The sequence below is a fragment of the Myotis lucifugus genome, unplaced genomic scaffold (genome assembly GCF_000147115.1).
Source record: "Myotis lucifugus unplaced genomic scaffold, Myoluc2.0 scaffold_45, whole genome shotgun sequence".
Lineage (NCBI taxonomy): Eukaryota > Metazoa > Chordata > Mammalia > Chiroptera > Vespertilionidae > Myotis > Myotis lucifugus.
Window position 1 is genome coordinate 6,579,391 of NW_005871093.1, and position 11,570 is coordinate 6,590,960.

The following is an 11,570-nucleotide window of genomic DNA, read 5'->3' on the forward strand; positions in this document are numbered from 1 at the left end:
AGGCTCTGCCTCACTGGGCCTCAGCTTTCCCACCTGTAAACTGGAAATTATGGCCCCTGGTTTGCTGTGAGGCGTGGGCAAGCATTTATAGCTTGTAGAGTGGAGTCCGTTTGTGAAGTGCCATTATTGGCCCTATTATTTGTATTTGCTCAAAAAACTTCTCAAAATGGAGAGGGGCCAGGTGGGGCATTATAAGAGCATCAGGATTAAAGAGGGCTGCGCTAGGTAATTCTGGGGTCATACTTGGGCTGCAATGTAGTGTTTCTGGGGCAATTATAGAGTTCTATTATTTGGAAGTGCTCCATGAAGAGTACTTAGGATATGCTTGGAAATTCCTGGGGCATTTTTGGGGTACTGCTAGCTAGTTCTAGAGCAGTGGTTCTCAACCTTCCTAATGCCGCGACCCTTTAATACAGTTCCTCATGTTGTGGTGACCCCCAATTTCATTGTTACAAATTGAACATAATTAAAGCATAGTGATTAATCACAAAAACAATATGTAATTATATATGTGTTTTCCGATGGTCTTAGGCGACCCCTGTGAAATGGTCGTTCGACCCCCAAAGAGGTCGTGACCCACAGGTTGAGAGCCGCTGTCCTAGAGTGTTGGTAGAACAATACTCCAGTATTACACAGCTGTGGAGCTCACCACAAAGAGTACTGACGTTTCCTGAGGCACTTCTAGAGCAGCACTGAGATATTAACCGTAATTTCGGGGCCTTTCTGGATTACTCTGGGAGACATCAGGTAGCCACCAACCCTCCTCGCCACCCAAGCCCCCACTTAGGCTCCTCCATACTGGACCCGGCCCGGTCCCGCCCACCGGCCACGCTCCGCCCCCGGAGCCCGCACCTGCGCAGAGCGCTCCCGCGTCCTCGTGGTGGCCGCAGTTGTGCACGCCCCAGCCCAGGCTCGGGCAGGCTGCCAGGCGGGGCTCGCCGCCTTCACAGTTAACGTTGTCCAGCAGGATGTGTCCCGTGCCATAGCCGAAGAAGGCGTTAGTGGTGGCGGCCAGGGCCTCCCCGCAGCCCAGCTGGCGGCAGACCACGGTGGCGTCCGGCAGCCCCCAGTCATCGTCGCACACAGTGCCCCACAGGCCGCCGTGCAGGATCTCCACTCGGCCCTGGCAGGGGCCTGCGCCCCCCACCAGGCGCACACTGCCCTCGCCTGGTGACGTTGGGGGCAGAAGAGGGGGCAAGGGGGCAAGGAGCAAATCCCACAGGGCGCTGCCTCCCATCACCTCCTAGAGACCAATGCACTTCTACAATGCCCTAGGCCTACCCCACACCTACAGCGCATGGTGTCCCGGAAGCGAAAGCCCTGGAGGAGCGACTCATTCACCCCCAAGGCACTGTCTCCTCACAGCCCAGATTGGGGGTGGTTTGTGGGATCAGAGGACAGACTGGCGTTGACTGTGTCACTCGCTGCCTAAAAGCAACCCTCCCTGCCTTTGTCCATGCTCTCCTGAGCGGTTGTGCTGCTTCCTCCGTTAAGACTGCAGTGAAAGCCTTCTGCCTACCTAGGTACAGCACCAACAACTCCTTCTCCAGGAAGCCCTGCCTGCTCTCTGACGGACTGGACGCTCTTCCTCCTCCGGACTTCCCTGCCTTTTATCTGTTGTGCCTCTTTTAGATTGCTTTTCATTTTCTTGTTCTACATCATTATCAGCATTTCTGTGCATATCTGACTCTCCCATTAGATCAAGCTCTAGCGCTCACCTCTCACTTTCTCCAACCGTGCGCTGACTATTTTTAGGCATTCTACAGGAATGAATCCTCTTTCCCTATCCAGAAGGTGAGCAGCCTGAGGGGGTACAGGAGGCAGGATGGGGAGGAGGAATGACCAAACTCAACCATCAGTAATCCTTCTCTTCTCACGTAGGGTTGATATCAGAGACTGTTCTCTGGGTCCCTCTCCTAAGACCCGGGTGGCCCCCCACATTGCCTTTACTTACCTCTCCCATTCTGGGTAGTTGTAGGGGGTGCCCTGCTGGTTAACACTTTCTTTGTTGGGGGTTGCGTGAGCAAGAACTCTGGAAAGGAAGGGAGGATGACAAATGGATCTTTCTGTTCTCCATCCTCACACCCACAGGTGTATAGGTAGCAGGGCATGGACCCCTAAGGTGCCTGCTCCTCAGGGCCTTTGGTCACACAAAGGATGAAAGCCAGGGATAGGAGAGGTGAAAGGGCCCCCTGGGTCCAGGAAGCAGTAGCTCTAGAGGAGTTCTTTTAGTTCTTAAAGCAGCATCACATCACCTGGGAACTTGTTAGAAAGGGAAATTCTCAGGCTCAACCCCACACCTGCAATAGTAGAAACTGGGAGGGGGCCACAATCTGAGCCTTCCAGGGGATTTTCTTGAAAATTAAAACCACTGCTCTCAAGGTCAAAGCCTCTCAGAGGTTTCTGCTGCAACTCTATGCCAAGTGGACCTGTGGCAGTGTTGACCCCAATCATCTGATTTAAAAAATGGGAAGGGGACTTTGCTGGTACAGTCAAAGTCCTACATGGAAGGAGTAATGTTGAGTTTTGACCAAAGTCACACACTGAGCTAGAAGCACCACTGGGGTCCAGGGCTCTTGGCCAGCCTGGAGCTCTTCCCCAACACCATGCAATGCAGCCACTGGCTTGGTCTTCTACATGGAACAGTGTTACCGCTGGGAAGTCCCTTCATTTATCTAGCCTTCAGCCCTGCTATCTGACACAACCTGCCCTCCTAGGTCACAGGACTCTGCTCACCATCACACAGAACAGCCACATCCTCGTAGTGAAAGCAGTTGTGGACTCCCCAGCCTCGGCTGCCGCACTCACTCAGAGCAGCTTCCTGCCCACGGCAGTCCACGTTGTCCAGCAGGATGGGGCCTCGGCCCTGCCCAAAGGCAAGGGGCCTCGGCACAGGGAGCGCCAGGCCGCAGCCCAGCTGACGACATACCACATTGGCGTCCACCACGTCCCAGTCATCGTCACAAACGCTGCCCCAGGAGCCACCATGCAGGACCTCCAGACGCCCCCGGCAGCGGCTCGGACCCCCCACCAACCTCAGTTCTGTGGAGAGGGTTGAACTGGCACCTGGGGGATCCCTGGGTCCAACCTACAGGATGCCCATCTTGCCATGAAGTTATGGGAGCCTTAGGAACAGTCCCTCCTAGATCTCATGTCTCCCTTCCTCTATATTGGGGAGACTGGTGCAGTCCCTTTGGGGCATCTAAAACAATAGAGGTCTTCTGTCTGAGCATCTGAGTACCTGGGGTCGGAGTAGGGGGGTGGGGAGGAAGGAGCAGGGGCACCTACCTGGAAAAGGCAGTGAGGTGGGCTGTAGGGCACCGGCTGAAACAGAGTGAGGAGAGCATTGGCCCCCTCTTCCATCATGCCCCCCCTCTTCACTACTCCTGCTTTCCCCAAGTCTCACGTCTTCCCCTGACTGTCCCAGTTGGCCTCCTTGCCTCACCCTCTCCCGTTGGTCATGGACCATCCAGAGAGAGCTGCCTAAGACAGATCTGTTTATCCCCACTCCTCTGCTAAATTTCTCAAACACTCCTCTTTTCTTATAGGAGTCCCAGCCCCTGAGCTTTCTCTACAAAGCCTTCTAGTATCTTCTGACCAGTCTTCTCTGGTCAATCATGCTAATTACAGCCCTAGGGAGCCTTCAAGATCCGGCTCAGAACCCCCTCCTCCAGAAAGCCTTCCTGGAGCCCTCAGCTAGAAGTGCTCTCTATTCCTTCTGAGTCACTGGGCACCACATACACTCCCCTTTCTGGGCCTCCTGCCTGGTGATGTGTCCATGCCTGTCTCGGCTTGGTGTCCCGCAGAGCCCTCTGCCCAGAGCCTGTTATTCAGCGGATGCTCAGTAGCTCTGCTTTAAGTGTGTGAACTGGTTTGGGGGTTCATTGTGATTCCCCCCAAAGCTTTACCTAGATGAGTCCTTCTGCTTCAATTCTCGTGAATGTACATTCCAGGCACTGTGCTCACTGCTCTATGTGGCCTGGCCCACTTCATCATTAGGACAACTTATAAAGTAGGTAGGATATTGCAGATGGGGAAACTTCAGGTTTAGTGAGGTTAGGCAACTTGCTCAAGGCCACACAGCAAAAGGTAGAATTGGGATTCCAACCGAAATTGCCACATTCGCCTTCCCCTTACAATTCTGAGTACGTGGCCTGAGAGGCAGGGAGGAAGCAGGGAAACTGGCCCACCAAGGGAAATTGAAAACTCCATAATAGTCCACTTGTGCACAAGCTATTACTGTGTTTAGACACTTTCACATACATCACTTCAGAGAATCCTTATAACAATGCTCTGAGACAGGTACTGAGGTACCCATTTTACAGATGAAGAAACTGAGTCTTGGTTTCTTCATTTTTTAAGTTAGGATAGTCCCTAAGTCATTTGATTTCATTTATTCTACCAGCTGCCTTTCCAACAGCCATTAGTAAGCCCATCCCCTTTCCCTCCTTTCCTACTTCCAATGTCCCTTAACTGCCCATACTCTGTGCACATTGATCCTTCACCCCCAGCACTGAGCCCTCCGCTTCTCCAAGTCAGACCCTTAGCTCTAATCAACCCTGGACAGATGTCGGAGATGGAAAGAATGTTGGAAACCACCTCATTTACAAACCACCTCCCACCATAATTTTACAGCTGGGAAAACTGAGAGTCAGAAAGGGAAGTGGTTGGGGTTAGCGGGACAGCACTCACCCAGTGGCAAGAGGAGGAGGAAGGATAGGGCTGGGGGGATAGGTGCAGGTACTGTACTCCTGTCTCCAGGGCTCCACCCCCTGCTCTGATCTGGTTGGGGACCAATTCGAATTTCTGCTTCCTTGTGTGTCCAGCCAGTCGTCGGCCTTTCTAATGGTTCCATCATGGAGCTGGTGAAGAAGTCACAGCAGGAACATCTGGAATTAAAAATTCCAAGTCACTTCTTCCAGCTGGAAGGTCCCAGTGAGAACTTCAGGGGGAAGTGATATTTCCACGTGGGTTTGGCATTCTGCGTGGAGGCAGCAGGAGCAGCTGGGAGATGAGAAGGAAGGGAGCACAGATGGAAGCTAATGAGGAGTTAGGTCTGGCTGGAGCAGAGAGTGTGTGAAGATGAATGGTGGGAGAGGAAGTTGGAAGGTTGCCTGGGTCCAAACCCAGAAAGGCAGTGTACCCCAAAGGGTGGTGTTGGTGCTACTGGTGGCAACCCACGTCAATTTAGGGGGAGATAAATGAATATTTATGGTTTTATTTTCATTGCTTATTTTTTTTTTAACAATGCCTTCTATTTATGGCAAAGGATCCTGGTTTTCCATTTATTGGCACAATATAAAGTTTCTCTTTAAAGTTAGTTTAAATCAGAAGAAACGAGTCAATTAAAAAATCAAGGAAATATAGTTCACAAATATGCAAAAAAATGGTGAAGGGCTGAGAGAATAAATGTCATTTGGGATGCTCTGTCTTTTTGGGATGAGAAGCCCTTGAGGATTTGTTGTTGTTGTTAAATTTTGGATTGAAGTATACAAGTTAAAAAGTACTGAAGTCATAAGTGTAGAACTCAGTGAACATTTACATCACGTAACCAGCATCCCAGAAACCCCCCATGCCTGCTTTCTTCACATACAAAACAGGGGTGGGGTGCTGGCTGAGGGGATAGTTCTGTTTTCAATATATTGAGAGTGCAGGTCCATGGGTGCCCCTCCCAGCACACCCCCCCTCCCCCATCTCTCCCTGGCTGTGCCTCGGCCCTGGCATACAAAGAGTCTGGTTGGGGAGAGGTTGAAAACCTATCTGGATGTGGGCACGGGGTTTTCAATACCCCATTCATGGGGCCTAGGACAGCCCCCAGTGGAATAATCAGCTTTTGTCCTCCCTTTGCCTGGCCTGGAGACAGCTGGGAGATGGGAGTTGAGAGCTGTGAGTAGGGGGAGCCACAGTCCAATCTTTGCTGAGGAGATCCATAGTGATGGGGGTCTGCCCCCCACTTCCTGGGCCTCAGGCCACACAACCTTCAGGCAGCTGGGACGCTTGCCTCCAGGTCAGGTCAGCCCCACCCCTGTGAATATGGGACACCCAGTTTCTAGGGAGCCTGGCTGGGAATCCTCAAGTCACCCCACTGTGTCCCCCGCCACCCCAGGCTAGGGGTGATGGAGAAGGGCCCTTGATCCTGATCCCCACTGACTTCAAGTCCCAGCTGACCCAAGAGCTCCCAGTGGGCTCTTGGAGCCTGCCTACCTCCAGCTCCAAACTTGGCCCCAAGCCTGCTGCTGCCTCACTCCCTGGGAACCTTGGTCAAAGTGAAGGTTAACCATTCCCTGCCCTCTTTGAACTTGGCTCTCTAAAGCAGTGGTCGCCAACCTTTCGGACCTCAGGGACCACCAGTGGTCCACGGACCACCGGTTGGCGACCGCTGCTCTAAAGCACTCTCGCTCCCTCCCCACCCTTCATGAGTACACCTTTTGCCCTGAACTGTCTCTTTAAGTGCAGGGCAGGCAGGCAGCATAACACAACTCCACCAGCTCCACCAACTACTACCTACTCTGTGTGACCCCACCTTGCTAAGTAAGACTCACTGTCCTCATCTGTAAAATGGGGTTAGTAATACACTTACCTCTTACAGTTGTTGCTGGGTTAAGTAAGTTTATAAAAGGGGCAGCTCAGTGTCTGACGCACTGTAAGTATGGCAGCTATTCACAGTCTTCCCATCTAGACTGTGAATCCTTGAAGGCAGGGACTGACTAGGTTTTACTCAATAGCAGTACCTGGCCCAGGATGGGTACACAGGAAATGTTTATTGAATGACTGAATGGTGCCGCAGAATCATGGAATGAAGCAGTCAGAAGGGGTCTGGGAGACCATCAAGAACAACTCCACATCTGACAGTGGAAAACTTACCACACACACACACACACACACACACACACCCCACCACCACCAAGAGTGAAGAATTCATACCTGGGAGAATGCTCTGGGCTCTTTCTGTCCCTTCTTCTACAGTCAATCCAAGGTCAAATCACTTTTTCTGCCCCCAGAAGTTTAGGAGGGGGTAGGATCCCCCAAATGCAAATCAACACAGATCTCTCTTCCTTTCTTTCCAAAGCTGGAAGGTGAGCAGAGGCAACGTCTCTGTCCATGGAGCTGCTGGTGGCCCCAGCCTGTCCCCACCCAACCTTAGGGGCAGAGGGAGGCAAAGGGAGAGTGGAGGTGTCCTGCACGGTCTGGAGCAGCCCTAGAGAAGGGGCATCCAGGCAGAGGAGGAGCTATGGGGCGGGGGCGCGCTGGCTTGGACACTCAGGGCCAGGCAGCCCCTCCTTCCCCTCCCCCCAACTCCAGGTCTCAGGTTTCAGAAATGCCTGGATTGGTCTCCACCCCTTTGCAGGGCAGCCAAGCATCCCTGATCTCCTGTGATGGCCCTGATTCAACCCCTTAGTCCTGTTGCCTGGGGAGTCCCTTTTACCAAGACCTGCCCCACAGCCCACCTGGGGGCTTGGAAACCTGGCCCCAGGGGCCAGAGTGTGCATGGTGAGTTTCCCACATAGGTGGGGTCTCTGATTTTGCTACTGATTTTATCTTACTGTGGTTCCTCTTGAGTTCTGGTACCTTTTGGGCCTTTGTAGTTATAGGTGACAGGAAGTGTGGCATGTGGCTTATTCTATAGTTTATACCTTCAGTAAAATGCTGCACCTTCTCCCTGGAACCACAGAGCTGGAGGCCCTGCAGGGCAGTTCCCAAACCTGACTATGCATCCCATCATGCCCAAGGGCACTCTTTTTCCCCATGTGATTTTAATTTATTTTTAATTTTATTTTTTTAAATCCTCACCCAAGGATATTTTTCCATTGATTTTTTAGAGAGCGTGAAAGAGAGGAAAAGACAGAGAGAAATATTTTTTTAATAAAGGACATTTTATTATGTATTTATTTATTGTTAATCCTCACTGGAGGATATTTTTCCATTGAGTTTTAGGGAGAGTGGAAGAGAGAGGGAAAGACAGAAACATCGATGTAAGAGAAATACATCGATTGATTGCCTCCTGCACATGCCTTGACCAGGGCCTGTGGTGGGGAGGAGCCTGCAACTGAGGTACATGCCCTTGACCAGAATCTAACCTAAGACCCTTAGGTCCGCAGGCCGTGGCTCTATCCACTGAGCCAAACCAGCTAGGGCCCAAGGGCACTTTTAAAAATATAAACGGTGTCCCAAAAATGTATATACATACTTTGAATAATTATAAAGGCAGTGTTTATTAAAATACATTTCATTTTCAATATTGAGCTATCAGCTGTTAAAGTGTCTATACATTTTTTGGGGACACCCTGTATATAGATTATTGCTCCCACTACTTCTGTCCCAGAGATTCCGATCAAACAGTTCAGGGATGGGTTCCCCTAAAAGTGTATTTCTCAAAAGCCTCTGAGGCTCAAACATGTTTGGGGACCGGGGTTTAGCCAAAGCTGTTTATGTTCCCGGTGGGAAGACCAAGGCCAAGAGTGGAAAATGGAGACGCAGCCCATGCACCTAGAAGGACTCAGTTTCCTGACTCTCAGATCTCATCTTGCTCCCCACTTTTCAGAAAAAGAAAACTCTCCGATGGGAGGTCTGCCATCACCCTGCTCTCCTTCCTCCTCCTCTCCTGCCTTTCCTTCCTCCCTGGCCGGAGGAACCGCTCCCCCGCAGTCCAGACCTCATCTCCTTCTGCCTCCACAGGGACCTCCCTCTCTCCATCTGGGTGTCTTTTCCCTTCCCTAGTCATCTGCTCTTTCCCAACTGGATTCTTCACTTTGCGTTTCTAAGCACACTCTGCTCTCTATCATGAAAAGAAAACAACAGCCTGGCTGGTGCAGCTCAGTGGTTGAGCATCAATCTATGAACCAGGAGGTCACAGTTCCATTCCTGGTCAGGGCACATGGCAGGTTGCAGGCTCAATCCCCAGCGTGGGGTGTGCAGGAGGCAGTCGATCAATGATTCTCCCTCATCATTGATGTTTCTATCTCTCCCTTCCTCTCTGAAATTAAAAAAAAAAAAGCAAACAACAGAAAACCCTTCCCACCTGTGTTGGTTGGGTCTTCGGGTGCTGGTATCCCTGCCATGCTCTGTCACTGACTGGGAAACGCCCGGCAAGAGTGTGGTCTCCGCTCAAATGCTGCAGTGCTTCCGGAAGGTGCTGGACTGGAGGCTGTCAGCTGACTGAATTCCTCACATCCCATCAGCAAGTTCCTTCTCCAGGGCAGGTCCGAGCAGCACTTCTGCAAGGCTGCCACTGGCCTCCACAGCCCCTCCTCCAGCTGGTGCCCACCCCTCTCCTTCCATCACAGCCACACTTCTCTAAAGAGCTGTCTGCACACATCTCCATTTCCTTACCTCTCACTCACTGCTCAGCTTGCTCCAGTCTGCCTTCTGGCCTCATTACTCCACTGAGGCAATTTTTCCTAAGGTCACCAGTGACCTTCATGTCATGAGGTTCAAGGGCCTATTTTCATCACTTGTTTTAGTTAGAATATGAGCTCTGATATGATAACAGAGAGAACCTGTATTCTTCAGTTTTTGCTGTGATAACATGCAAAACAACCCCTAAATTGCAATAGCTTAAAGCAGCGATTTTCAACCGGTGTGCCACAAGAATTTTTAAATCGGGCAAATACTGATTATTTAGTCAGGGGCTCGGACCGCTTTTCCTTGAGATTGTAAAATTTAAAAAATGACAACAGACAACACAACAATAGCTGTTTGGTATGAATGAATCAAAATGATATTTTTTTTGTCAGATCAGCAAAAAATATTTTTTTTTGGTGTGCTGCAGAATTTTAGTATTAGTTTATGTGTGCCATCAGATGAAAAAGGTCGAAAAATCGCCGGTTTAAAGCAAAAATTACTTTCCTCCCATGGTTCTGCATGTTGGCTGTGATGGTTCTGTTTCAGGCTGTGGGTTGGGTTCAGGTCTGTTTTATTAGCCTCTCATTCCAGGATCCAGGAAAGGAACAGCAGTTTCCTAGGGCATGCTCTTCCTGTAGAGGAGGCAGGAACCCAGAAACCAAACCAGGCCACACAAGCATATCTAAAGTCTGCTTTGGCATGATACACATCCCATACACATCCCATATGCTCATATTTTGTTGTCTAAAGCAAGTCACATGGCCAAGCCTGTGATCTATATCCCTCTCATAAAGGGGAAGAGGAGAGAGAATGAATACCAATATTTGCTGAAAAGTAGTATCATCTACCAGAAAATAACAGGCTTGAACAATATCCAAATTTATTTTTCTCTTTCACTTACAAGTCCTGGTAGGAGATCTAGAACTGGAGATCTAGAGCTCATGATTGTTAAGGATCCAAATTCCTTCTCTTTTATTGCTCTGCCATTCTTTTCTTGTTTTGAAATCCTCACCCAAGGATATGCTTATTGATGAGAGAGAGAGAGAGAGAGAGAGAGAGAGCGAGAGAAAGGGAGAGAGAAACATCAGTGTGAGAGAGAAACATCGGTTGCCTCCTGTACATGCCCCAATTAGGGATTGAACCCTCAACCTAGGTATGTGTCCTGACCGGGAATCAAACCTACACCATTTTTGGTGTACAGGAAGATGCTCTAACCAACCGAGCCACTGGCTGGGACATTCTGCCATTCTTAACACAGGGCTTCCTTCTCATGCTCCAAGAGGGCTGCTCTAGCCTCTGCCATCAAGCTTTTATTTTAGCCAATGTATCAGTCAGATCGGGCTGCCCATCAAAATATCATTGACTATGTAGCAGAAACAACAGAAATTTATTTTCTCACAGTTCTGGAGGCTGTAAAGTCCAAGATCAAGGTTCTGGCAGGATTTGGTTCCTGGTGAAGATTCTCTCCTGGCTTGCAGTTAGCCACCTTCTCACCGAGTCCTCACATGGGAGGGAAAAGCACTCTTTGGTGTCTCTTCTTATAAGGGCACTAATCCTCTGGGACCATGGCCCCATCCTTATGACCTCATTGAACCTTAATTACCCCTTAAAGGCCCTATTTCCATACAAGGTCATATTTGGGTTTAGAGATTCAACATAAATTTTAGAGGACATATTCAGTCCATGAAAGAAAACTGAAAATGGAAAGAAAAGAGAACCAGAGGGCATGCTCAAGCTTTTTCCTTAGAGGGTATGACCACACCCTTCAGCTTGTACCTCATGGCTAGAACTTCGTCTCATGGCCACAACCCAGCTATGAATTCCATAGAAGAGAAAGCAGATACCAGCAGACAACTACAGCTTCTGTGTTGTCCTTGTATTACTCGTATCTCAGCAGCATTTGATACTCTATTAGTGACAGTGCTTCTGGCTACAAGTAACAGAAAACACAAATCAAAGTTGCTCAAAAGGGGGTTTTATCTCACTTAAGAAGAAGTCAGAGTGAGCCCATTTCAGGACTGGTTAATTCCGTGGAGTGACATCATCAGGGGCCCGGGTCCTTCCTATCAGCCTACTCTGCCAACATCAGCAAGTTGGCTGCTCTTCTTCTTCTTTTTTAAATATATTTTATTGATTTTTTAACAGAGAGGAAGGGAGAGGGATAGAGAGTTAGAAACATCGATGAGAGAGAAACATCAATCAGCTGCCTCCTGCACACCCCCTACTGG

At 49.9% G+C, this 11,570-nt stretch overlaps 1 protein-coding gene across 1 annotated transcript in view; it reads right to left on the reverse strand.

Moving 5' to 3' along the window:
* The window catches only part of SSC4D (scavenger receptor cysteine rich family member with 4 domains), an 8,478-nt gene extending 3,591 nt beyond the window's left edge, over nt 1–4,887 (reverse strand). The window contains exons 1-5 of the mRNA XM_023753421.1: nt 4,693–4,887; nt 3,289–3,324; nt 2,737–3,042; nt 1,955–2,032; nt 853–1,167 (exon numbers count right to left, since the gene is read on the reverse strand). Of these exons, the coding sequence (XP_023609189.1) occupies nt 853–1,167; nt 1,955–2,032; nt 2,737–3,042; nt 3,289–3,324; nt 4,693–4,858 (901 nt within the window). The 5' untranslated portion in view covers nt 4,859–4,887. The remainder of the gene's footprint in view (nt 1–852; nt 1,168–1,954; nt 2,033–2,736; nt 3,043–3,288; nt 3,325–4,692) is intronic.
* Nucleotides 4,888–11,570: the final 6,683 nt, after the last annotated feature.